This window comes from Muscardinus avellanarius, assembly GCF_963383645.1.
Source record: "Muscardinus avellanarius genome assembly, chromosome: 16".
In the NCBI taxonomy this organism is placed as follows: Eukaryota; Metazoa; Chordata; class Mammalia; order Rodentia; family Gliridae; genus Muscardinus; species Muscardinus avellanarius.
In genome coordinates this window covers 49,993,671-50,020,473 of record NC_137802.1, presented here as the reverse complement: position 1 = coordinate 50,020,473, position 26,803 = coordinate 49,993,671, and the positions used below count along the sequence as shown (strand labels likewise).

At 49.8% G+C, this 26,803-nt stretch overlaps 2 protein-coding genes across 3 annotated transcripts in view; both read left to right on the top strand.

Annotated features, from left to right (window-relative positions):
- The window catches only part of TOP2A (DNA topoisomerase II alpha), a gene marked incomplete at both ends in the record, with an annotated part of 38,795 nt that extends 33,958 nt beyond the window's left edge, over positions 1–4,837 (top strand). The window contains 3 exons of one of the 2 annotated variants that reach the window (XM_080713775.1): positions 1,299–1,439; positions 3,275–3,474; positions 4,709–4,837. In XM_080713775.1, the coding sequence (XP_080569901.1) occupies positions 1,299–1,439; positions 3,275–3,474; positions 4,709–4,837 (470 nt within the window). The remainder of the gene's footprint in view (positions 1–1,298; positions 1,440–3,274; positions 3,475–4,708) is intronic. The other variant, XM_080713776.1, reaches the window with a different exon arrangement.
- Positions 4,838–18,591: 13,754 nt separating this feature from the next.
- GJD3 (gap junction protein delta 3) lies at positions 18,592–19,341 on the top strand (the record flags this gene model as incomplete). The annotated part of the gene is made up of 1 exon (XM_080714244.1): positions 18,592–19,341. One exon carries the CDS (start codon positions 18,592–18,594, stop codon positions 19,339–19,341), a length of 750 nt encoding a protein of 249 aa, XP_080570370.1.
- Between the last annotated feature and the right edge of the window lie 7,462 nt (positions 19,342–26,803).

The window sequence follows — 26,803 nt, the reverse complement described above, 5'->3', positions numbered from 1 at the left end:
CAAGTACTTTGTTTGAAAATAAAATTGAGTTATTGCCGGATGTGGTGGCGCATGCTTGTAATCCCAGTACTTGGGAGGCTGAGACAGGAAGATCACAGGTTCATGGTCAGCCTCAGCAACTTGTTGAGGCCATCCTCCGCAACTTAATGAGAGTCTGTTTCGAAATTAAGAATAAAAATAGGGCTTGGGAGTATAAATCAGAAGTAGAACGCCCCTGGGTTTGATCCCAGTTCTGGAGGGGGGGGGTGAGTTCTTGTTAGGATTATATTGCTATTGTTTATAGGTTTAGTTTTAAACATAAATAGGTTCCACATTCAATATACTGTAAGTAATCACATTGCTTGCCTCAGACATTATGCTAGGTGCTTAAAGAAACAAAAAATGAAACTGTCTTGCTGGCAAAGAATTCAGAAATTGCTGGACATGGTGGCATACACTTGTAATCCCAGCATTTGGGAGGCTGAGACAGGAGGATCACAGTTCACGGACAGCCTCAGCTACTTAGTGAGGCCCTCTGCAATTCAGTGAGACTCGGTTTCAAAATAAAGAATAAAAAATAGGGCAGAGAGTGTAGCTTGGAGGTCGAATGCCCCTGGGTTCCATCCCCAGACCCGCAAAAAAAAGAAATCAGAAATTAGCCAGGTATACTAGTGCATACCTCTAATCCTAGTACTTGAGAGACTGAGACAAGAAAATCACAGGTTCAAGAACAGCCTTAGCAAGTAGTGAGACTCTTATCAACCTAGTGAGACCCTGTTTCAAAATAGAAATAAAAAACAGGGCTGGATATGTAGCATGGTAGTAGAATGCCCTGAACTCCAGTCCCATCAAAAAAAATTTTTTCCATAAATTAGAATAAAGTGATATGTTTAAAATATTCCAGGAAAGTGTTTTAAATAGAGATTCATAGCAGGGACAAAGCTGTAAATGGGCCAGGCGTGGTGGCACATGCTTGTAATCCCAGCATTCGGGAGGCAGAGACCGGAGGATCGCGGTTCTCGGACAGCCTCAGCTCCTTAGTGAGGCCCTTTGCAACTCAGTAAAACCCTGTTTTAAAAAATATAAAGACTAAAAAATAGGACCGGAGGTGTAGCTTGGAGGTAGAATTCCCCTGGGTTCTATCCCCAGTACTGCAAATAAATGAAAGAGAGAGAGAAAGAAAGGTAGGTAGATAGGTAGATTAGGGCTGGGCGTGTCACTCAGAGGTAGAATGCCCCTTAGTTCCATCCCTGGTGCCCGAAAAAAAAAGCTGTAAATGGTGTTTCATGTGTCTTTACTATTTTCCTTTCCACTTGAAGTAACTGACTTTGAGGCTGATGATGCTAAGGACAGTGTACCACCTTCTTCAAGCCCTCCTGCAGCTGACCTCGCAGGTGAAACTGAAACCATGGACCCCCCTTCTAAAAAGAGCACAAAAGTGAAGAAGACAACAGCAAAAGGTAAGCCTAAATCTTGAGATGGATTAATACTGGGGTTAATACCTATATTCCCCTAGCCAACTTGAATTATTTTTTTTTCTCAGTACTGGAATGGAACCCAGGGGCATTCTACCTCTGAGCAACACCTCCAGCCCTATTTTCTTTCTTTCTTTCTTTCTCTTTATTTATTTTTGCAGGTCTGGGGATGGAACCCAGGGGCATTTGACCTCCGAGCTACACCCCCCTGCCCTATTTTTTATTCTTTATTGAAACCAGATCTCACTGAGTTGCAGAGGGCCTCACTAAATAGCTGAGGCTGTCCGTGAACCACAATCCTCCAGGTCTCAGACTTCCGAATGCTGGGATTACAAGCGTGTGCCATCTCTCCCGGCTTTATTCTTTATTTTGAAATAGAGTATCACTGAGTTGCAAAGGGCCTCATTAAGTAGTAGCTGAGGCTGTCCTCAAACCTCGATCCTCCTGTTTCAGCCTCCCAAATGCTGGGATTACAAGCGTGCACCACCACGCCTGGCCATTTTCTATTTTGAGACTGAGTCTGGCTAATTTTCTCAGGCTGGGCTCACACTTGCAACCTATGAGCCAGGGGTGGTAATGTATGCCTGTAATCCTGGTACTTTGGAGACTGAGATAGGATTCATTACAGGTTTGAGGCCAGCCTCCGCGATAAAGTAAGACTCTTTGCAACCCAGTGAGACCATGTTTGCAAACAAAAAATAAAAAGGGGTAGGGGTGCCGGGGTGGTGGCACATGCTTGTAATCCCCGTGCTTGGGAGGCGAGACAGGATCGCGCTGGTTCAAAATCAGCCTCGCTGGCTTAAGGGACCCTGTTTCCAAGTAAAAAAATAATAGGTCTGGGAGTGTAACCCGGATGTAGAAGGGTTTCCAGGAACCTCAGTACCACCACCAAAAAGGGGGGGGGGTCGCTCAGAGGTATAATGTCCCTAGGTTCAATCTCCAATCAACAAAAAAAACTTGTGATCCTGTCTCAGCCACGTAAATCACTTAAGATTATAGGAATGTACTGCTGTACTCAACTGAAAACTTACTTTTGAATTGAAATTAAACATTTTGCAAATGGAAATAATTTCTCTTAGATCTTTATAATCAAACAGATAGCATAGTTAAAAGTTTTTTAATTGGCATTTTTCAGCCAGGCATGATGGCATATTCTATAATCCTAGTACTTGGGAAGCTGAGACAGGAGAATTACAGGTTTGAGGATAGCCTCAGCAAGTAGTGAGACTCTCATTAACCTAGTGAGACCCCTGTTTCATAATAGAAAAAAAAATTGGTCTGGAGCTGTACCTTGGAAGTAAAATGCCCCTGAGTTCAATCCCTAGTACCATAAAAGAAAAAAAAAATCAGCATGTTTCTCAATTCCAGGCAGTGTCTAGCATCTAGCTCCTTTCTGTGACAGGGAACAGACTTAAAAGCAGTTGCAAATGTTCAATATAAGGGATAATTTAGAATTTGAATGCTTAAGAATACTTTGATTCTCTAAGATTTTCAGCTCTATTGGATTGTCTTTTCCTGTGTCAAATACACAGTCATAACTGTCATAACAGCAAGCCGGGCATGGCAGCACCCGCTTGTAATCTCAGTACTTAGGAGGCTGAGACAGGAGGATCACAATTCACAGCCAGCCTCAGCTACTTAGTGAGGCCCTCTGCAACTTGGTGAGACCCTGTTTCAAAATAAAGAATAAAATAGGGATGTGGATGGAGCTTAGAGGTAGAATGCCCCTGGGTTCCGTCCTCAGTACTGCAAAACAAAAGTTCACAGCAATAAAAATTCACCCAAGAGTGACCATGATGAATGCTGTTGTTGACTTGCAGGTCAGTCTTCCACCTCAACTACTGGTGCCAAAAAAAGGGCTGCACCGAAAGGAACCAAAAAGGATTTAGCCTTGAATTCTGATGTCTCTCAAAAACCTGATGCTGCCAAAACCAAGAGTCGACGCAAAAGGAAGCCATCCACTTCTGATGATTCTGACTCTAATTTTGATAAAATTGTTTCTAAAGCAGCTACAAGCAAGGTATGTATACCTCTTTGGTCCTTGTGCTATCGATGTATTGAAACAACTAATTAGGCTTTTATGGGGATTGTTTGCTTGCTTGCTTGTTTGTTTGTACTGGGGTTTGAACCTAGGAGCCATTCTACCTCCAAACCATATCCCTAGCCCCATTTTTATTGTTGTGGTACAGGTTTTGCTGGGTTGCCCCCTTTTTTATTTTTGGTTTCAAAATAGGAGTCTTTCTGGGTTGCTGAGAGGGGTGTGTGTGTGTGTGTGTGTGTGTGTGTGTGTGTGTTACTAGAAATGGAAGCCCAGGAGCATTCTACCTCCCAGCTAATAGCCCCAGACCTATTTTTATTTTTTATTTTGAAACAGGGTCTTGCTTGGTTGTTGAGAGTCTTGCTACTTGCTGAGGCTGTTCTTGAACCTATGACCCTCCAGTCTCAACCTTCCAAGTACTGGGATTACAGGCATGTGTCACCACGCCCAGTTGCTTTTTTTATTTTTTATTTTGAGACAATTTCACTAAGTTGCAGAGGCTGGCCTTGAACATGTCATCCTCCCCTCTCATCCTTCCCTCAGATACTGAGTTTACAACGTAACATCATGCTCAGCCTTTTGTTCTTTTTTATGACTTTTTTAAAACTTTTTGGAGCTGGGAAATGAACCCAGGACCCATTCTACTTTTTTTTTTTTTTTTTTTTCCTTTTCTTTTTTTTTTTTGAAACAGAATCTCACTAATTTGCTAGTACTGGCCTCAAAACTGTAATTAATCTTCTTGTCTCAGCCCCCATGGACTGGGATTACAGGTAAGTAAGTACCACCATGCCTGGCTAAGAAAATAAATCTCCTAATTTACTAGTTATTACTGTATATAGTTTAATTATAACAAAGTTAAGTATGCTACTTAATCAATGGTATAGTTGCCTTGGATCTATTTCTTACAACTTTGTAAGAAGATGGGAAACTTTTTTTTTTTGCAGGTCTGGGGATGGAACTCAGGGGCATTCGACCTCTGGGCTACATCTCCTACCCTATTTTTTATTCTTTATTTTTGAAACTGGGTCTCGCTGAGTTGCAGAGGGCCTCACGAAGTAGCTGAGGCTGTCCGCAAACTGCGATCCTCCGGTCTCAGCCTCCCAAATGCTGGGATTACAGCGTGCACCACCACGCCTGGCCGGGAAACTTTGAACTATAGTCTAGAAATTATGCTGTCAGTTTTTCATGACTCAGATTACTTGGCTTTTCTCTTTAGAAACCCAAGGCGGAGGGTGATGACTTCCTTCTGGACTTAGACTCGACTATGGCTCCTCGGGCAAAATCTGGACGCACAAGGAAACCTATAGTGTATCTTGAAGAGTCAGATGAAGATGATCTGTTTTAAAAACGGTCTTACTGAGCCAAGACTTGTTTTATTTAGAGTTTACTTGAAGCTCTTAATCTCCTCCCCTCTGAGGTGAGTTTTGGGAAGGTATTTTTAATACAGGACTGTCAAAGTGAAGTGAGTGGAGCCCGAGCATCCTTGAACTTCTTACCTGCCCTACTGTCTGAGTAATGACCTTGTTTTCTTCTCTGTTTTGTCCATGTTTTAGTCTGTTTTTGCTGGTCTTTAAAATCTGGTTTTAAATTCTTCTGTACTCTAGAACTAGTTATATGGTCACTTCAGCATAAAATAGTTTATTGACTACTCATTAAGCTAAAACTAGATAAATTTTTCATTTAAACTGTCACTCTGCCTCCTTTCCTATTTTCACTAAATATAAGATAGAACATGATTAGTTCTGTTTTATCTTAGTTTTATAGGTATTATTTCATCCAATAGAATTTGACAGTTCTAGTACAAAACTGCTGAGTTTTTGTTTAAGCAATGAGAAATTGCTCATATTCCTCTGAGTATCATCAGAGGCTGAAGAAACCACCTTGGCTGTGGCCTCAGCACAGCAGAATGGAGCATAGTGGGCCTGTCATGTGACTCAGCTTGTGACTTGTGCTCTCTACTACTGAGTTAACTCTCCCGAAGGACACGTTTCTAGGAAGCACCTGTATTGCAAAGTGTGAGGTGACATTTCCTCAGAGAGCCATTAGATCCATTTGGGGAAGTCTCCATAATTTTAATCTCTAAACCTTTTAAGACTTTTCTGCATTGTTGTGTGTTACTTGAGTGAAGTTGTCAATGTTTTTGTAAATATTTACTATGTTTTTCTATGTAGCTTAATTCCAACATTTTGTACTTAAATAAAATGTTCTAAACATTGCAAACTATTGCCTGTTTTTTTCAGCCTGCACTCAGCCCGTGTGTGTGTGTGTGTGTGTGTGTGTGTGTGTGTGTGTGTGTGTGTGTGTGTGTGTTTTACTAGGGATTGAATCCAGGGACATTCTACCTCCAGACTCTATTCCCCTCCCTATTGTATTCTTATTGAACCCAGGGCATTCTACCTCTGAGCTACACCTCCAGCCCTTTTTTGTTGTTGTTGGTTGGTACTGAGGGTGGAACCCAGGGGCCTTCTACCTCCAGGCTATACTCCCAGACCTATTTTATACTTTATTTGGAAACAGGGTCTCACTAAGTTGCTGCGACTGGCTTCGAGCCTGTGCAATCCTCCTGTCTCAGCCTCCCAAGCACGGGGATTACAAGCGTGCGCCACCACGCCCTGCTTTTTTTTTTTTTTTTTTTCCTTCTTTATTTTGAAGCAGGGTCTCAGCTGCAGAGAGCCTCACTAAGTAGCTGAGGCTGGCCACAAACCCCGATCCTCCTGTCTCAGCCTCCGGGCTGGAATTACAAGCGTGCATCACCACGCCCCGCTTGTATTCTTTTTTTTTTTTTTTTTTTCTTTCTTTGTGGGTCTAGGGATGGAACCCAGGGGCATTTGACCTCCGAGCTATACCCCCTACCCTATTTTTTATTCTTTATTTTGAAACAGGGTCTCACTAAGTTGCAGGGGACCTCACTAAGTACCTGAGGCTGGCCTCAAACCATGATCCTCTGGTCTCAGCCTCCCAAATGCTGGGATTACAAGCAAGCATGTGACACCACGCCTGGCTTCCTCATATTCATTATTTTGAAACATGGTTTCACTAAGTTGCAGAGGGCCACAGAGGTTGCTGAGGCTGGCCTTAAACCTGCAATCTTGTCTCAGCCTCCCAAGTACTGAGATTACAAACATGCACCACCACACCCAGTTTATTTTTATTCTTGAAACAGTCTCACTAGGTTGATAAGAATCTCATTACTTGCTAAGGCTGTCCTCTAACCTGCGATCCTCCAGTCCTATCTTAGCTTCCCAAGTTTTGGAATTACAAACAAGTGCCAACATACTAGGCTTTTTTCCTTATTTTAAAATATAGCCCTTTTTTATTTCCTTTTCAAAACTTCCAATCCTCGTCTGATGAGCCATGGAGATAGATCCAACAATTAGGTACAGCGAAGGCCAATAAAGTTTTGTTTTCTGTGCTACTGGGGATCGAACTCAGGGACATTCTGCCTCCAACCCCCAGGCCTTTTTTATTTTTTGCTTTGAAACAAGGTTTTGCTAAGTTGTTGAGAATCTTGCTACTTGCTGAGGCTGTCCTTGACCCTGCAATCCTGCCTCAGCCTCCCGAGTATGCCATCACACCTGGCTCAAGGTTTTTTGAGGGCCTAAGTAACTGAGGCTGTCTGCAAACAGTGATCCTCCCGTCTCAGCCTCCCGAATGCTGGGATTATAAATGTGCACCGCCGCACCTGACTTTTTTACAGTACAGATGATTGAACCCAAGGGCATTTTTTTTTTTTTACTACTGAGCTATATCAATAGGCCTTTTTATTTTGAAATAGTTCATCAAGTACCCAGGCTGGCCTTTAACTTATGATCCTCTTGCCTCAGCCTCCTGCATCACTGGAATTATAGGTGTGTGCCACCGTGCCTGGCTGTCTTGCCAGAAAGACTTAAACTGAACTCAATCACAAGCAATTAGACAAACTGGATTATGAAACGAATTCCTACTGAAAGGATGAGCTTAGAGAAGATTCCCACTGTCAAAGCAGACAGGCTAGCCTGGGGGTGGCACATACTTATAATCCCAGCATTTGAGGGGCTGAGACCAGAGGATCGCGGTTCGCGGACAGCCTCAGCTACTTAGTGAGGCCCCCTGCAACTCAGTGAGACCCGGTTTCAAAATAAAAGAATAAAAAATTGGGCAGGGGTGTAGCCTGGAGATCAGATGCCTCTGGGTTCCATCCCCAGACCCGCAAAAAAAATAAATATAAATATATATAATAGGCTCGCCGGGCGTGGTGGCGCACGCTTGTAATCCCCGCGCTTGGGAGGCTGACACAGGAGGATCGCACAGGTTCGAAGCCAGCCTCAGCTACTTAGTGAGGCTCTCAGCAATTTAGTGAGACCCTGTTTCCAAATAAAATATAAAATCGGTTTGGGAGTATAGCCCAGAGGTAGAAAGCCCCTGGGTTCCACTCCCAGTACCACCAAAAAATAAAACAGGCTCAACTATTTAAAAAAAAAAAAAAAAAAAAGCAACTTGGTCTTCAACTTCAGCCTTGAATCTCTAACCCTTAATTTTTATTTATATTTTTTGCAGTACTGGGGATGGAACCCAAGAGCATTCTACCTCTGAACTACATCCCTAGCTCTATTTTATATTCTTTATTTTGAAACGGTCTCACTGCAAAGACCTCAATTGCAAAGGGCCTCACTGAGTAGTCACTGAGGCTGTCCGCAAACCATGATCTTCCTGTCGCAGCCTCTTAAATGCTGGATTACAAGCATGAGTCACCATGCCCAGCTCTAACCCTTAATATCAATCATATATTTTTTTTCTTTTTGCAGTACTGGAGATTGAACCCAGGTGTACTCTGCCTCTGAGCTACACCCCAGTCCTAATTTAATTTTTTACTTTGAACACAGTCTCGCTGGCCATGAACTTGGAATTCTCCTACCTCCATCTCCTAAGCAGCTATGATTACAGGCATGTCCACTGCCCAGCTCTCAGTCTTTATTTTTTGTATTGAGAAATTTCTAATCCTTCTGACATGATTAAACTATTCTGGGTTGGACAGATCATTTCACAAATTTGAAGGTGAAAAAATAAATGTAGAAACAAAGTGATCACACCTATAATATATATAATTTTGTGTTAAATTTAGGGGAAAGACCCACAGTCATTAGGATAAGAGTTTGCTTTACATATTGTAAATGTTCCTGATGCTTAAGAGAATCATCTGACATTAGGAAATTGAACAGTTTAGCTTTGTACTTTCAATTTAAACGTGTAATTTTATTTATTTTTTTGTGGTGGTGGTACTGGGGGTTGAACTCAAGGAGCTATACCTCTGGCCCTATTTTATTTTTATTTTGAAACAGGGTCTCACTAAATTGCTGAGGCTGGCCTTAAACCAGCAATTCTGTCTCAACCTCCCAAGTACTAGTATTACAGGCTCTTAAATGATCTCTTTTGCACACATAAATGAACCCATTATCATAAGAGTACAGACTGATGGCTTTTGGTAGATCTATTCTCGTGCATAGCCACCCTAACAATCAAGATGGAAAGGCTTTCCACCACCCCAAAACATGCCTCTTTAATCCCAAACCCTAATTTGATTTCTAGCACTATAGGTTACTTTTACTAACTATTCGAGATTTTCAACTGAGGAGAATCACACAACGTGAACACTCTTGTGTTTGGCTTATTTCATTCAGCTGAAGAGGTGTTTGTTTGTGGTACTGGGGATAGAATCCCGGGGCATTCTACCTCTGAGCTAAATGCCAGTCCTATTTTTTATTTGGAAACCAGGTCTCACTAAGTTGTAGAAGGCCTCAGTAGGTTGCTGAGGCTGACCTCGAACCTGTGAGTACTGGGATTACAGACACACACCACTGAGCCTGGCTTCAAGTCTTTCAAATATTAAAATAATATCTGAAAGACTGGCTTAGCACAATGTTTTTAAAATCCACCCATGTTGCATCTATTAATAGTGCCTTCTTTTTATTATTGCTGAATGTTATTCCACTGCATGGATTTGTTTGTCTAGTCACCTGTTGATGGACATTTGGGCTGTTTCCAGTTTGGGCCTATTATGAATAAAGCTGTTATCAACACTAGGGTACAAATGCTTTTTCAACATATTATTTCACTTCTCTTGGATCAATCATTAAAAATAGCATCTTCAAGTGATATGTTAAGTGTATATTTATATTTGTAAGAAGCTGAAGAAGCCAGGTGTGGTAGCACATACTTGTAACCCCAGTAGTTGGGAGGATTGCAGGTTTGAGGACAGCCTCAGCAATTTAATGAGACCTTGTTTCCAAATAAAAAATGAAATAGGGCTGGAGGTATAGCCCAAAAGTAGAAGTCCCCTGGGTTCCACCTTAATACCAAAAATAAAATAAAATAGGTCTGGAAGTGTAGTTTTAAGGTAGAACACCCTTAGGTTCAATCCCCAATACAAAGAAAGAAAAAGAAAGAAAGAAAGAAAGAAAGAAAGAAAGAAAGAAAGAAAGAAAGAAAGACAGATTAAAGAAAAACAGATGTGGTTTACAGGCCTGTAATCCCAGGACTTTAGAAAGTTGAGACAGGAGGATCACAGGTTTAAGGCAGCCTCATAGAGACCCTGCTTTAAAAATAAAAAAATAAATAGGGCTGGGGGTGTAGTTCAGAGGTAGAATGCCCCTGAGTTCAATCCTTAGTACCACAAAAATAAATAAGAAGTTGAGGACACTTCTTCAGCAGTTCGGTACTTTTCTATTCTCCCTTTAGAGTTTTCCTCAGCACCTTCAGGGGCCAGATTTCTTTGGAGTCAGACAGTATATTCTGACCTCAGTGGATACTGGTCCCACAGTGTCCCCAGTACATTCTGATGTCTAAAGAGTGTCAAAAGTTAGGCCAGCCAATTTCATTTTAGCTGGAAGAAAGGAGGCCCAGTCCACAGGTGGCCTGTCTCTACCCCTGGTAGTTCCAGCCATTTGCGAGGGTCTGTGCCAAAAGCAGTCCCGTGGATGCAGGGGAATTGCTTCGGGGTGGGGGGGATCTGCTCTGCTCTGCTCTGCCAGGGATCTGGAGCTGCCCTGAGAGATGCTAAAAGGATGGGGTCTTAGAGGACTCCTTTGGTACCACTGCAGCCTAGAATCATGAGGGTAAGATGACGGTGGAGGGCCAGGACCTCTGGTCTAGACACTGATTACTACTGCGTGTGTGTGTGTGTGTGTGTGTGTGTGTGTGTGTGTGTGTGTGTTTACACCCCAGCTCTATTTCTGTGTGTGTGTGTGTGTGGTCCTGGGGTGGAACCCAGGGGCTTTTCTACCTCCCAGACCTATTTTATACTTTATTTGGAAACAGTGTCTCACTAAGTTGCTGAGAGCCTCACTCAGTAGCTGAGGCTGGCTTCGAACCTGTGAGATCCTCGTGTCTCAGCCTCCCAAGCGCTGGGATTACAAGCGTGCGCCACCATGCTTGGCTCATTTTTTCTTTCTTTTGTTTTTTTTTTTTTTTCTTCTTTCTTGAAACAGGGTCTTGCTAAGTTGTTAAGTTGCCGAGGCTGGCTTTGAACTTGCTACCATCCTGTGTCAGTACTGAGATACAGGCATGCACCACAAGGCTGGCTGAAAGATGCTTCTTGAAGATTCATCTCTTTCCCCACCCCAGACTCGTAGCGGTTTCTCCCATCGGTCAGTCCACTCGCTGAGAAGGGAAGCGGGAGAGAGGCCTAAGCTTCTTGGTCACTCAGCGGGGGCTACTGCAAGGCCCAGTCACCTCGGGCAAAGTTGCTCTCCTTGGAGTAAGGATGCTGCGTGTGCAAACGAAAATGGGTGAAAGTCAGAAAAGAGACCGGTGGGGGCCTCCTCTTGGAGGTAGTGACTCTTCTGCCCAAGGACAGGGAAGAAGGGCCGGAGCTCGACAGAGGCAGAACTAAGGCCCAGAGGTTGCTGCGGTTCGGAAGGGCCTAGGGACAAGGTGACCAGCCGCACTGGAAGGCCTCCCTCTTCCCCCAGGACAGCTGTGCAGGAGCACGGAGGCGTGCAGGAGAACAGCTGGCGGGGACAGAGATTTTTGGGGAGCTGAGTGTTCCCATACCCCACCTCTGCGTGGAAGGCCAATACCGGGAAAAGATCCATGGCCGCAAGTGCTTACCTCCCCAGGCGTAAGACCCCCAAACAGACTACATCCCCCAACCTCTCTAGCGGATAGGCGGGGCCAGGGAAGCTCACCTGGCCAATGAGTACGCAGCATGCGGGTCACGTGGTGGTTCTGGACTTAACTGAGAAGGGCCCAGGGAGAGCTGGAGAAGGGTGTGGTCGCTCCTCGCCCTCCACCCTCCTTAACACAGGAAAATGAGTTTCTCTCCTGGTTAAGCCACTGTTTTGTTTGGGTACTGGGGATGGAACCCAGCGGCATTCTACCTCCGGGCTACACTCCCAGATCTACTTTATATTTTATTTGTAAACAGGGTCTCAAAGTTGTGGAGGGCCTAAGTAGCTGAGGCTGACTGAGAACCTGCGATCCTCCCGTCTCAGCCTCCCAAGTACTGGGATTGCAAATGTGCGCCACCACGCCCAGCTCCCAACCCTTTTTTGTTTTTTTGAAACACGGTCTCACTAAATTGTTAAGGATGACCTCGCACCTGCCATCCTCACTCAGCTTCCCAAGTACTGGGATTACCGTCGTTTGCTACCACGCTCCGCTACACTGCTTTGTACCGCTGCAACAGAAACTAATCTTAAATAATTCTAGAGGCCACCGCCTGCATCCTCCCTTTCCCCGCCTAGGGCCCTGGCCCAAGCCCACTGAGCAGGGCAGAATATTCTGACCGTGAACCCACTTTGGAGCTCTCCTTTGTACCCAGGACCACACCCTCTTGTGTACTGATATAAAACTGAGTTGGCCACTTGCGTGAGCACAAACCCTAAAGACCACCGGAAGTATGATTAAGAGGATCAATGGTGTGCCAGGCGTGGTGGCGCACACTTGTAACCCCAGCATTCAGGAGGCTGAGACAGGAGGATCACAGTTCACCGACAGCCTCAGCTACTTAGGCCCTCTACAACTCAGTGAGACCCGGTTTCAAAATAAAGAGTAAAAAATAGGGCTGGAGGTGTAGCTTGAAGGTAGAATGCCCCTGGGTTCCATCCCCAGGATGGAAAAAAGAAATGAATAAATAAACAAACAAATAAGTGTTTTTTTGTTTTTGTTTTTGTTTTGCAGGTCTGGGGATGGAACCCAGGGGCATTTGACCTCCGAGCTACACCCCCTGCCCTATTTTTAATTCTTTATTTTGAAACAGGGTCTCACTAAGTTGCAAAGGGCCTCACTAAGTAGCTGAGGTTGTCCCGGAACCGCCATCCTCTGGTCTCAGCCTCCTGAATGCTGGGATTACAAGCGTGCGCCACCACGCTCAGCTCAAATGGCAAGTTTTCAATAGAGACTCAAATTTTTTTTTTTTTTTCCCAGCACTGGGGATGGAACCCAGGTATATTTTACCTTCGAGCTACACCCCCAGCCCTATTTTTTTTTATCTTTTAATTTGAAACAGGGTCTCACTGAGTTGCAAAGGGCCTCACTACATAGTAGCTGAGGCTGTCTTTGAACCCTGATCCTCCTGTGTCAGCCTCCCAAATTCTGGGATTACAAGCATGTGCCACCACACCCAGCTCCTATTTTTTATTCTTTATTTTGAAACAGGGTCTCACTAAGTTGCGGGCCTCACTGAATAACTGAGGCTGGCTATGAACCTGCAATCATCCTCTCTCAGCCTCCCAATTATTGAGATTACAAGCATGTACCACCATGTCCAGCTTTTTTCTTTTTTCTTTTTTTTCCTGTACTCAGGATTGAACCCACGGTCTCCTATATGCCAGGCAAAAGCTTAATGAGCTACATCCTCGACCTTCCTCGACATTTTTATTTTGACACAGAGGTCTCCCAAATTGTTCACATTGACCTGGAACTTGCAATCCTCCTGCCTCATCTCCTGAGTAGCTGGGATTATAGGTGTGCACCACTGCACCAGGCTCTGTAAAGACTATTTATTGATTTATTGGTACTGGGATTAAAACTAGGGGCATTCTACCTCCGAGCTACACCCTGGCCCCTTTTGATCTTGAAACAGGGTTTTTTTGTTTGTTTGTTTGTTTGTTTGTTTGTTTTCAGTGAAACCCAAAGACATTCGACCTCCAAGCTACACCCCAGCCCTATTTTTTATTCTTTTGTGTGTGTGTGTGTGTGTGTGGTACTGAGGATGGAACCCAGGGGCTTTCTACCTGTGAACTATACCCCAAGACCTATTTTTTATTCTTTATTTTTGAAACCGGATCTCACTGAGTTGCAAAGGGCCTCACTACATAGTAGCTGAGGCTGTCTTCCAACTGCGATCCTCCTGTCTCAGCCTCTCAAAATGCTGGGATTACAAGTGTGCACCACCTTACCCAGCAAAACAGGGTCTTATTAAGTTGCTTGAAGGTCACTCTAAATTGCTGAGGCTGGCTTTGAACCTGTTATCCCCCTGTCTCAGCCTGCCATATAGTGACATTAGAGGCATGTGCTATCATACTTGGCTCTGTAAAGACTTTTTTTCTTTTTTGGTTGTACTTGGAATTGAACCCAGGGGCCTTCTCCAAGGTGCCCAGCCCTATTTTATTCTTTTTTTTTTTTTTTTTTTTTTTGAGGGTCTGGGGATGGAATCCAGGGGCATTTGACCTCCGAGCTACAACCCTGCCCTGTATTTTATTCTTTATTTTGAAACAGGGTCTCACTGAGTTGCAGAGGGCCTCACTAAGTAGCTGAGGCTGTCCGCGAACTGCAATCCTCCAGTCTTAGACTCCCAGACGCTGGGATTACAAGTGTGCGCCACCACGCCTGGCTCTATTTTATTCTTTTTTAATTTTGAAACAATTTCTCACCAGGCTGATGAGAGTCTCACTACTTGCTGAGGCAGGTTTTGAACCTGCCATCTTCCTGTTTAGCCTCCCAAATAGTGGAATTACAAGTGTGAGCCACTATGTTCGGCTTTGTAAAGACTTTTTCTTAAGTTAGGTGTAGGGGACAGAAAATACAGTTGTGTCTCCATTCTGGCACTGGTATTAACTTACTAGGTACGACTGACGCAGAAAGAAGCTCTCAGAGGGCCAGAGCGACGGTCTGGAGTGGAGACTGGAGCAACGCAGGACGGGCCTCTAGGCCCAGCTGTCTTCAAGCCAGGCCAGGAGGGGCCGGTGCCCTGCGCAGCATCAGCAACACCTCTGTCAGGCTGGACAGCGCTATCTGGGCAGGAGGATGCGCCCTGGCGACTGCAGAGTCTCCTGTGTCTGGCCCTGTGGTATCCGGGGCTGGGGGACAGTGCAGGAAGACATGGGCTCTCCACCTCGGCCTCTCTCCAGCCCCTGCAGCCGCGCAGGGTCCACCAGGATTTTTCCAGCAGACATGGGGAAGGGGCAGGGACCATCCTGAACAGTCAGGAGAGGTGAGTGGGACCCTGAGCCCCTGGGGCTAAGGGCAGGATGGGCAGCAGCTTTGCCAGGAACAGGTGGACGATGGGGAGGGGGAGGTCAGCAGTGCCCCCACCCCACATCCTGTTTTCAAAACGTGGGCCACCAGCACGTGCTATTTATTCCCCTTGGACTTTATCCAGGACACCATTTCCCACCTAGGACCACTCCCAAGGGACCCCGCAGGAGGGTGGGGAGGTTCCCGGCACGCCCAGGCAGGGGTTAAACTAGGGTTTTTCCAGGCTGGACTGGGCCCCTGAGCCAGTGGGGTGGAGGGCACATTTCCCAGCCCTTCCTGAACGCTGGCCAGGGGGCCCTATGGGCAGATGGAACACCATACGGTCCCTGTGGCTGCCCAGGAGAGGAAACATCACGGGGGAGACAGGCCTGGTGTCCCCCTCAGAGGGACACATGGCCCACCCCCAGCACCTACACCTGGCAGCCACACACAAGGCCCTGTCAGGCCCTGGAACCTCACCTGGGAAGTCCAGCCAGGCTAAGGAAGAAGGGTTCCTTGGCAGGATTAGGAACAGGTGTCCAAGTCCAGCGAGGTGGCGCACACTTGTAATCCCAGCCTTTGGGAGGCTGCAACAGGAGGATCGCGGTTCTAGGACAGCCTCAGCTATTTAGGCCCTTTGCAACTCAGTGAGACTCTGTTTCAAAATAAAGAATAAAAAATAGGGCTGGGGGTGCAGCTTAGAGGTAGAATGCCCCTGGATTCTATCCTCAGTGCCACACACACAAAAAAATAGCAGGTCCCAGACTCATTACTCCGCTGACTGGCTCTGAAACACCTGTTTGTTTGTTTGTTTGTTTGTTTGTTTGTTTGTTTGTATTGTTGTTTTTGCTCTACTGGAGATGGAACCCAGGGGCATTCGACCTCTGAGCTACACCCCCAGCCCTATTTCTTATTCTTTATTTTGAAACCGGGTCTCACTGCGTTGCGGAGGGCCTCACTAAGTAGCTGAGGCTGTCCGCAAACCAAGATCCTCCAGTCTCAGCCTCCTGAATGCTGGGATTACGAATGTGCGCCACCACACCCGGGTAGAATGCACCTGGGTTCAATTCCCAGCACCACAGCAAGAAAGAAAGAAAAGAAAAGAAAGAAGGAAGGAAGGAAAGAAGGAGGGAGGGAAGGAAGGAAGGAGGGAGAAGGAAAGAGAAAGAAAGAGGGAGGGATGGAGGGAAGGGAAAGGAGGAGGAAGGAGGAAGGAAAAAAGAAAGACAAGAAAAGAAAGGAAGGAAGGTGGGAGAACTGAATGAACAAATGGGTTCACTGGGTTTCAAATGGGTTCTGGCCTAACAGGCGTGCGGGTGTGCAGGCGTGCGGGTGTGCAGGTGTGCAGGTGTGCAGGTGGGTGGAGCTGTGTGCCAGTGGCAGACTCCAAGGAAGGCAGACGGGACAAAGAAAACCTCTGAACCCGAGGGCCCCTCCCCACAGGACAGCCTCTGCGGCCACGCAGCGCAGTAGCAGACCCTTAGTTCAACAGGTCCCTGGGGAAGGGAAGCCTTTCTATTTGTCATTCACCTTATAAAATAATGTGCTCAGCCAGGCGCAGTGGTGCACGCCTGTCGTCCCAGTACTTGAGAGACTGAGACAGGAAATTTGTAGGTTCTAAGTCAGCCTCAGCAACTTAACAAGACTTTCAGCAACCTAGCCAGACTGTGTTTCCAAACAAAATAAAATAAAAATAGGACTGAGGGTATAACTTGAAGGTAGAATACCCTTGGGTTCAATCCCAGCACCACAAAAATAAGTAAATAAATAATTTAAAAATAAAAAGGGCTGGAGATGGGGCTGAGGCAGAACACCCCTGGGTTCAACCCCCAGTATTGTAAATCTAGAAATTACAGAAGAGCAGGAAGGAAGCCGAAGTCTTTGTTTAACTAACAAAGCTGGCCACTCTTGAAACCTTCAGGTTTTTCTACATGGGGTTTTCGGTTTTCTGTAAGAGACCGGAGCATTAAGACAGAGAGCGCACCAAACCTGGGGGTCAGCTGGGACAGACTTCTGGAATGACAGGTCAGGAGATCCCGACCCGGAAGCGCAGGATGACTTGTCTGGAGTCAAATAGCGGTGGAGTTTGGTACCTGGGAGGTAAGACAAAAGGATCGTAGTTCGTGGCCAGCCTCAGCAACTTAGTGAGACCCTGTTTCCAAATAAAAAAGTAAATTGGCACCTGGGTTCTATCCCCACTAACACACACACACACACACACACACACACACACACACACACACACACACACACAAATAGTGGCAGAGTTGGAACCAAAATTCATTAATGTTTGTTGCTTCCTAAACACCAGCATGACCCCCCTGTGGCACCAAAGACTCCCTTCCAAGGGACAGTCATTCATAGCTGATCTAGGCCTTCCAGTCTGGGGCAGTCTGTCAGACGTGTGCTTCCATGAATGCCCTGGTTCCCTCAATGAAGGCTGTGACTCAGCCGGGCATGGTGGCGCGTGCTTATAATCCCAGTACTTGGGAGGCTGAGACAAGAGGATCACAGGTTCAAAGCCAGCCTCAGCGACTTAGTGAGATCTTCTGCAACTTAGTGAGACCCTGTTTCAAATTAAATGTAAAAAAAAATAGGGCTAGGGGTGTAGCTCAGAGGTTCAATGTCCCTGGGCTCAATCCCCAGTACTGCAAAAAAAAAAAAAAAAAAAAAGTCTGCGACTCTGCCCCATCTCTCATCTCCAGATACAGACATATTTAAGGGGTGGGAATGGGGGTGTGAGGGAGGGTTGGCAGAGTTCAGCAAGGGGCGTGGCCTTGGATCTGTTCCCAGGGTGGAGCCAGACAGCAGGGTCATCCTGTTCCTTTAAGAGAAGGGGGAGAGCTAGCCCCTCTCAGCCATCCTGTCCTGTCACCCATCCCGGCCAAATCCAAAAGGGAAAATGAAAGAGGGACCCGGAGGAACAGGTCCCAGCTGTCTCCTAAGGTCCCGAACTTGTCTCTGAGGCCCCAACCCAGCTCAGGGTGAGTGGGTCTCTGGCTCGGGTGCAGGGGTCAGGGGCACCAAGGGCGCGTTTGGACCCAGAGGAATGGGGAGGCTCTCGGAGATGCCCGAGGGTGCCAGGGAGGAGCCGGGAGGAGGCTGGGCTGCGTTCCCAGGGTAGCTGTGGGAGAGAACTTCCAGGACAGGAATCCTGAGGGGTTAGGGAGTGGGGGCTGCTTCTGTATGAGCCCCCAGTCCTAAGAGGAGCTCACTGCAGTGAGGAGGGTAGAGAAAGGCGGAGGTGGGGTCTCACTGGGCCAGCTGCTCCCCCTCAACACTCCCAGAATCCCAGGTGGGGCCTAGAGGCACAGCGAGCCTCCCAGCGCGAGTCAGGGGCTGGCCCTGCGAATCCACAAGGGCTTCCCAAGGCTCCGGAACCTGCAGCAGAGCAGGCCCACGGGTGCGTGGCTTCAGCCAGCCCCGGGAGAGGGGTTCCCGCCGTCCATCAGACTCGCCGTCGGGGGCGGGGGGGGGGCTCCGCGGTTAACTCATGAGGTTCTCAAACCCTGCGGAACCCAGGCCTCTCTGCCCCCCGGCTCGCTCAGAAGTGAGAGAGATGGTGGGGACCCCCGCCCCGGCGGGCGGGCGGGCGGGCGTGGAGGGGCGGGGGTCTCCACGGGCCCCAGCCCCTGACCGCCCCTCCCGTCGTCGCCAGCCAGCGCCATGGGGGAGTGGGCGTTCCTGGGCTCGCTGCTGGACGCCGTGCAGCTGCAGTCGCCGCTCGTGGGCCGCCTGTGGCTGGTGGTCATGCTTATCTTCCGCATCCTGGTGCTGGCCACCGTGGGGGGCGCCGTGTTCGAGGACGAGCAGGAGGAGTTCGTGTGCAACACGCTGCAGCCGGGCTGCCGCCAGACCTGCTACGACCGCGCCTTCCCGGTCTCGCACTACCGCTTCTGGCTCTTCCACATCCTGCTGCTGTCGGCGCCGCCCGTGCTGTTCGTCATCTACTCCATGCACCAGGCGGGCAAGGGCGCGGGCGGCGCGGGGGCGGCCTGCCCCCCGCCCGGGGCGCTGCGCCGCTGCTACCTGCTGAGCGTGGCGCTGCGCCTGCTGGCCGAGCTGGCCTTCCTGGGCGGCCAGGCGCGGCTCTACGGCTTCCGCGTGGCCCCGCACTTCGCGTGCGCCGCGCCGCCCTGCCCGCACACGGTCGACTGCTTCGTGAGCCGGCCCACCGAGAAGACCGTCTTCGTGCTCTTCTACTTCGCCGTGGGGCTGCTCTCGGCGCTGCTCAGCGTGGCCGAGCTGGGCCACCTGCTCTGGAAGGGCCGCGCGCACGAGGGGCCGCCCAAGCTGCGCCCCGGACCCCCGCCCGCCTACGGGCCCGCGCCCCCCGCCCGGGACCGCGACGGCGAGGGCGGCAGCGGCCGCAGCCAGGGGTCGCCGGCCACCGCCCGCCCCGACCTGACCATCTAGCAGCGCGGACGTGGACCCCAGCGCCCGGCGGCTCCCCCCACCCCCAGCAGGGACGCACAGGGCGGTGGGCGACGGCGTTTGCAGTTCGGGGGTGGGGGAGGCACCGCGTGGACTCGGGCGGGTGCCTGACGCCCGGGTGGTTCCCAGGCGGGCGGGGAGGGCGCCAGGGCCCCCGCCCCCGAGGGAAAGCGGGTCGGAGGAAGGCAGGCGGTGGCCTGGTGGCTTTACTGGGGACAAAATTCACATCGCGTTCCCAGGTTCTCCTCGATCTTGTCCGGAGAGGAGCGGCCTCCCTGTGTGCCCCCAGCACGTGTGCACGCATGAACGCATTGTGAGCTGCGGGCGTGCATGTGTGTGCCCTGCGTGAGGTCCATGCATGCGCGCGCACGCGCACACACACGGGTATCATCTGTGCCCGTGGCAAATGAGTTGTGTGTGCATGCATGTGCCTGCGGACACGTGTACCTCCTGGGTGAGCTGTGCGGGCTCACATATGTCCTTGCGAGCTGTGTGCGTGCCTTATGGACATAGGGCACATCGCAGCCTGCGTTTACATCATGTATGTACCCGGGTTCACCCTGCGTGGGCTCTGCGTGGCTGCAGCCTATGGTGTGCACTGTGGACAGCGGGATCCAGGGCCACTGCCCCCACAGTGGCTCCCTCCCTTGGCACTAGCCCTGCACCCGGGAGGGCTAGGTAGGAGCCCAGGTAGGAGCCCAGGAAGGAGGGAGGGCAGCTCATAGCCCTCCGCCCTGTGCTGGGGCAGCGTGGCTGGCCCTTTCAGGGTGGAGTATTGGAATGGGCCGCAGGCTGCAGTGACAGGTAGACTAGTAGTTACTCCATTGTCTCTGTCTTTACCCTCTTCACTTGCTGCAGGGACCCCAGCTAGTAAACGTGGTTAAGTCTCTTTCAACCTCAGGGGAAAACTACCCCCAAAAGACTGGCTCCTGGGCCCGCATTTCCCTCCAGCTACACCTTCCTCCCGCCCTGGCACCAAAGGCCTGTGTGCACAGCCACCTCAGGCCTCCCGTCTCCTCGGCCCCATCGTCTTCCTCCTCCACCACCCCAGTGGGGGCACTCCGGGGTGACAGATCCAGGGCCCATCATCTGGACCCCGCATCCTGCTAGCCTGTCTCTACCTTTGGCCAGCACACCCCACCTTGCCCATTTTCCCCTTATCCCTGGTGTCCCCCTGCCCTTTCCCCCTCCTCCTCAGTGTGCCTCCTGTGCACAGGGCAGCTTTCTTAGTAGCCCCCTAGTAAAACCCTTGGGGGCTCCCTGCCTCGGGGCAAGGCCAGCATGGTCCGTCCTCCAGCCCCCTACCAGCTTCCCGTGGACTCTTAACAAGCACTGTGCCCACTGTGGCTCCAAGAGTTTCGACGCACAGGTCTCTGCCTGGAGCAGCTGCTGCAGCCCTCTCCTCCCCAGCTAATGCCCGGCTGCCTTTTGTCTCACTTGGGAGAACACAGATGCCTTCAGGAAAAGCTCTTCCCGAAGGGAGAGCCAGGTCCCCCAAGCCCCTTGCTTGCCCAGGGAGAGCTCTTCCTCTGCCTGATGGTGTTGCTGTCTCCCTGCTCGTGGCACACAGTAGGTGCTTAGTAGAACTATGTGGGATAAAGCTGGGCATGGTGGCACAGGCCTATAACCACAGTACTTGGGAGGCTGAGACAGGAGGATCACAAGTTCAAGACCAGCCTCAGAAACTTAGCAAGACTCTCAGTCATCTAGCAAGACCCTGTTTCAAAACAAAAGACGGGCTCCATCCTCAACATCACACACAGAGTGTTGGATGAGAAACCGAAAGGCTCTCTGGGCCCGTGGCACTGCCATTGCCAAGCGCAGCGGGCACCTCTGTCTCTCTGACAGGTTTCCTGTCTGCAGCCTGAACCTCTCCACACAAACACAAATAGGGATGTCTAGCTGTTTCCCAGATACATTCATTTGAAAGATATTTGTTGAGCACCTACTGTGTGTTGAGACCAGCGCCATTTGAGAGTGGCATGTGCAGAACCAGGCCCAGACCTGCAATCCCAGCAACTCAGAAGGCGGAGGCAGGAGGTTCATGAGTTAGAGGCTCTCCTTGGCAACTTACTGAAACCTTGTCAGAAAATATTTTTTTAAAAAAGGGGGCTAGCCGGGCATGGTGGCTCATGCTTGTAATCCCAGTGCTTGGGAGGCTGAGACAGGAGGATGGCACAGGTTCAAAGCAGCCTCAGCTACTTAGTGAGGCTCTCAGCAACGTAGTGAGACCCTGTTTCCAAATAAAGTATAAAATAGGTCTGGGAATATAGCCCGGAGGTAGAAAGCCCCTGGATTCCACACCCAGTACTGCCACCCAAAAAAAAGAAGGGGGGGGCTAGGGTATAGCTTTAATATAGGACATTCCTGGGTTCAATCTCTGGGGGGGGGGGATTTTTTATTTAGCCAGGCACATCCCATTACTTCTGAATCACAGGGATGAGACCAGCCTTGGCAACCTACTGAGACCCTGTTTAAAAAAAAAAAGTGGGGGCTGGGGATGTAGTTCAGAGGTAGAATGCCCCTGAGTTCAATCCCCAGTACTGAAAAAAAAAAAAAAAAAACCCAAAAGTTACAGGTGCAGTTAATTGTGGTGTTTTGTTTTGTTTTTTTTTTATGTGGTGCTGGGCATTGAACCCAGGAGGGGCATTCTACCTCCAAGCTACACCCCCTGCCCTATTTTTTTTTTTTTTTTTTTTGCGGGTCTGGGGATGGAACCCAGAGGCATTTGAGCTCCGAGCTACACCCCCTGCCCAATTTTTTATTCTTTATTTTGAAACAGGGTCTCACTGAGTTGCAGAGGGCCTCACTAAGTAGCTGAGGCTGTCTGCGAACCGCGATCCTCCAGTCTCAGCCTCCCGAATGCTGGGATTACAAGCATGCACCACCACGCTGGGGCCCCAGCCCTATTTTTTATTCTTCATTTTGAAACAGAATCTCACTAAGTTGTGGAGGGCCTCACTATATAGCTGAGGCTGTCCATCAACCCATCCTGTCTCAGCCTCCCAAGTACTGGGGTTACAAGCATGTGCCACCACACCTGGCTAGCAGGTGCAGTTAAATTTTCTTTAACCCAGCCGGGCGTGGTGGCGCACGCTTGTAATCCCCGCGCTTGGGAGGCTGAGACAGGAGGATCGCACGGGTTCGAAGCCAGCCTCAGCTACTTAGTGAGGCTTTCAGCAACTTAGTGAGACCCTGTTTCCAAATAAAATATAAAAAAGGTCTGGGAGTATAGCCCGGAGGTAGAAAGGCTCTGGGTTCCACCCCCAGTACCACCAAGAAAAAAAAAAAAAAAAAAAAAAAATTTTCTTTAACCCACTAAATAGTTTAATTTCAGCTCATTGTCAAGTGTTAAGGTATTTTACTCTTCTTTTTTCTGAAGTCTTCCAGATCTGGGGCACATAAGTATACACTCAGCCGGAGTGTATCTCAGGCCGGAGCCGGAGCCGGCATCTCCAAGGCGTCCGCCTCCTGCAGCGGGGCAGAGCACAGACCCAGCCGGTGGGCTGAGGGGTGACGCCACTCGCCTGGTGGAGCTCACTGGGGGCAACAGCAGATTACAGATAGCTGTCAGGTGGTGGAGGAAGGGGAGAGAGCCGGGCGTGGTGGGGCACACTTGTAATCTCTGCATTCAGGAGGCTGAGACCAGAGGATCACGGTTCGCAGACAGCCTCAGCTACTTAGGCCCTCCGCAACTTAGTGAGACCCTGTTTCAAAATAAATAATAAAAAATAGGGCAGGGGGTGTGGCTTGGAGGTCGAATGCCCCTGGGTTCCATCCGAAGATCCGCAAAAAAATAAAAAAGGGGAGAGAGTCACATCCCCAAGGGGTGACACTTACACTGAATGTAGCACAGGCTAGCCAGGCCCCATTCCGAGGGAGGGAATGGCCAATGGCAGGTGCAGCAGCACTTCCTGAGGCAGAAGCGCGAGTCCCCCCCCCCACCAGGAGGCTGGGCGGCTGCGGGGGAACAGACAGCGGTAACCAGTGCCTGAAATGCAACCCCAACTTCCAACTTCCTTGCAAGTGCTACATCCGGGCCACCTCCCCTGCTCACAGCCCCTCCGCCCCGCCCTCTCCTTCCACCCCCTTGGGGCTCCTCCCCTTGTCCACCCTTCGCCCACCTACAGAGGCTGCGAGGGTTGCCCCATCTCCAATGGATATTGGAGAACTCCCAAACTCTGCTTCCAACCCTCAAGTCATCAATTCAAACGCCTAGCTTGCTGGCTTAAAACTCTTTATCAGCCAGGCGTGGTGGTGTACACCTGTAATTCCATTATTTGGGAAGCTGAGACAGGAGGATCGCAGGTTCGAGACCAGCCTGAGGCAATTTAGCAATCCTGCTTCAAAATAAAATTTTAAAAAAGGACTGGGGGGTGTAGCTTAAAGGCCCTGGGTCCAAATGTCAATACAAAAAACAAAACAAAAAAGGCAGGTGACACAGACTTGTAACTTAGGAGGCTGAGACAGGAGGAACACAGGTTCGAGACCAGCCTGAGGCAATTTAGCAATCCTGCTTCAAAATAAAATTTTAAAAAAGGACTGGGGGGTGTAGCTTAAAGGCCCTGGGTCCAAATGTCAATACAAAAAACAAAACAAAAAAGGCAGGTGACACAGACTTGTAACTTAGGAGGCTGAGACAGGAGGAACACAGGTTCGAGATTCCGTGTTTCAAAATAAAAAGTGTAAAGGGCTGGGGATGTATCTCAGTGGTACTGCACCTCTGGGTTCAATCCCCAAGGTGTATGTTGGGGGGTTGGGGGGAAGACGAGTAAAAACGGGATCACACATTAATTTATTGAAATACAGAGCACTTCCCCTTGCCCCTGCTTTATAATACAGTTGTGATTTCATATGGATTTGTAAAGCATGTGTACAGACTGTTATATTAAATTTTGTCTCGTGAAGGTGTTAGAAAATATTTACTAAAGGAAAAGCGCCTCTCCCACAGGCGCCGGCGGCAAGTTAGGTGAGGAGCTGCTGCCACCTGGCGGCCGAAGTAGACATGGCTGGGGCCTACAGGGAAGAAACCCTTCCATTCTCCTTCCGGAGGGCCCGGTCCCCGCACACTCCTTCTCCTGCCACCGTCCCGTGTGTGATGTTTTTCTGGGGTTTGAGGGATCCAGGAAAGAGCCTGGGCTGGGTCGTGGGAGCCCCGAGTGCACCGAGTACCGGTACCGGATTCACCACTAACTCGCTGAGTGGCACTGCCCCCTCCTGGCTGAGACAGGGAGTGTGAGAGATGGACAAAACTGGCGGGTTGCAGGGTCTGGGCTCGCCTCTATCTGACCCAGATAGAGAGGTCGGGGGAGGGCAGGACTTCGAGAGGTCGGGGGAGGGCAGGACAGTCCTCCCTGGAGGCAAAGGGCTAGGGGGGACTGGCTGCCTAAAACTTCCATCACAATCCTGTTAGGTTGCCGCGAGCCTCGTCTGTGCCAGGTGCCACCTGGGCCGTGAAGACCAAGTCTGGTTACTCCCAAAATAGAACTACTCTGGCTGCAAGGCATGGTGGTGCACGCTTATAATCCCAGTACTTGAGAGGCTGAGACAGGAGGATCGCAGGTTCAAAGGCAGTCTCGGCAAGTGGGGAGCTTCTCATCAACCTAGTGAGGCCATCTCAAATTTTAAGATATGGCTGGGAATGTAGCTCAGAGGTAGAATGTCCCTGGGTTCAATCCCCAGTACCAAAAAAAAGAAGGAAAAAAAAAGAAAAAGAAAGAAAAGATTGTACATGTTCAAAGCCAGCCTCAGCTACTTGGTGAGGCTCTCAGTAACTTAGTGAGACCCTGTTTCCAAATAAAATATAAAATAGGTCTGAGAGTGTAGCCCAGGGGTAGAACCAAAATTAAAAATAAAAAAACACTCCTTTGGCTTCCCAAAGACCAGGGGACTCTGGGGCCATCCTCCCTCAGATGAGGGTTACCAAAGGCTTTGGGAAAATCTCTTGCCCCCACACACTCCCAGCCTAGGGCTCCCTGACAAGGCAGTGTGGACTCCCGGACTAAAAGCCTGAGACCAGCCGGTCTCCTCCCCAGGGTCTCCAGAGACCCCCGCCATGCTGGAGGGCGACTCATAGGGTCACATGGAGCAGGCCACAGCCCCCAATGCCCACACCTGACCAGGGTGAGTCACCTCTGTGGGGTGCTGCAGCTTGTTGGGAAGCCCCCGGCCCCAATCCCCCAACCCAGACACAAGAGAAAGGGTAGAGGCAGCGAAACAAGGCACGTGTAGAATAAATATAACTTTATTCTTTATCCAGTAGATCTCAGTGGAAAGTCCAACAGTATCGGGTGCACCAGCGGGCTTCAGGGGATGAGACCCCAACACCGGGGCCAGGAGGGCAGGGCAGAGCCAGCTCCCCAGCCCAGGGCTGCAGGGGCAAGGGGCCCCCCACAGGCCCGTCCTGCGGGGCAAGGAGGGGGCAAGCCAGGGGAGGGGGGCGGGTCAGGGAAATGTAGGAACTCAGGCCGTGTGTGCCAGCCCGTCTACTGCCGTGCGTGTGTGTCTGTGTGTGTGTGTGTGTGTGTGTGTGTGTGTGTGTGTGTGTGTGTCTGGGGGCCCCATGGGGGTGCTGGTGGCTGTGAGGCTAAGGGCAGGAATCGCTCAGACGGCTCCAGGGCCCCTTCAAAGTGGGGCTGGGGGTTTGGGTAATGCAGCCCTAAGGGCAGACAGCTTGAGCAGAGAGTTCAGTCTGCATGTCCCCAGGGCCCGGCCTCCCCCCACCCACCCACTTCTCTTAGGCAGAGGCAGATGCCCAAGGCTAGGGCCCTCCTTCCAGGGGCGGCACCGTCCACGCCCAGTGGTTAGGCAGAGGGAGAAGGGGGCTGGCTGCTCCCCCTGCAGAGGAGGGAAAGGCAGGCCTTGGAAAGTTAGTACTTCACAGTATTAAAGAGGACACTGAGGGGGAAAAGGCTGATGAGGAGGGCTAGAGAACGCAGGGACGAGGGAGCACGGAGAGCGGGGCCTTCCCAGCCACTCCCCTCCCCAGGGACACCCTCCAGCTCCGGATCCAGCTCCCCACACACACAGCACAGATTCCTTCAGTATAAATGTGCTTAAAATGAAAATTCTTATTAAAAAATCAAAACCAAAAAAAAAATTAAAAACAAAACCAGCGAGAATTAATAATACCTGGGTGTTGGTATGGCAGGGTATATACAGGGGGAACCCCCCGCCCCAGCCACCCCTCTGTCACCAACCGAGGCAGGGGGAGGTTCCCCAACCGGGGAGCGATGGCTTGAGTTCGGAGGACAGGGCGCCAGGTCCCGGCTGTGCTGGTGATGAAGGTGTGGCGAGGCAGGCAGGCGCCGTCCCCACGAACATGAGGCCCGGGCCAGGGTCCTCCCTCGGCTCAGCCCAGGCTGTGGGAACAGGGCAGTCCAAAGAGCCGCTGCCTCCTCCCTCCTGTCCCCCAGGAAGGTCTCCAGTTCTGTCTGGGAGGACG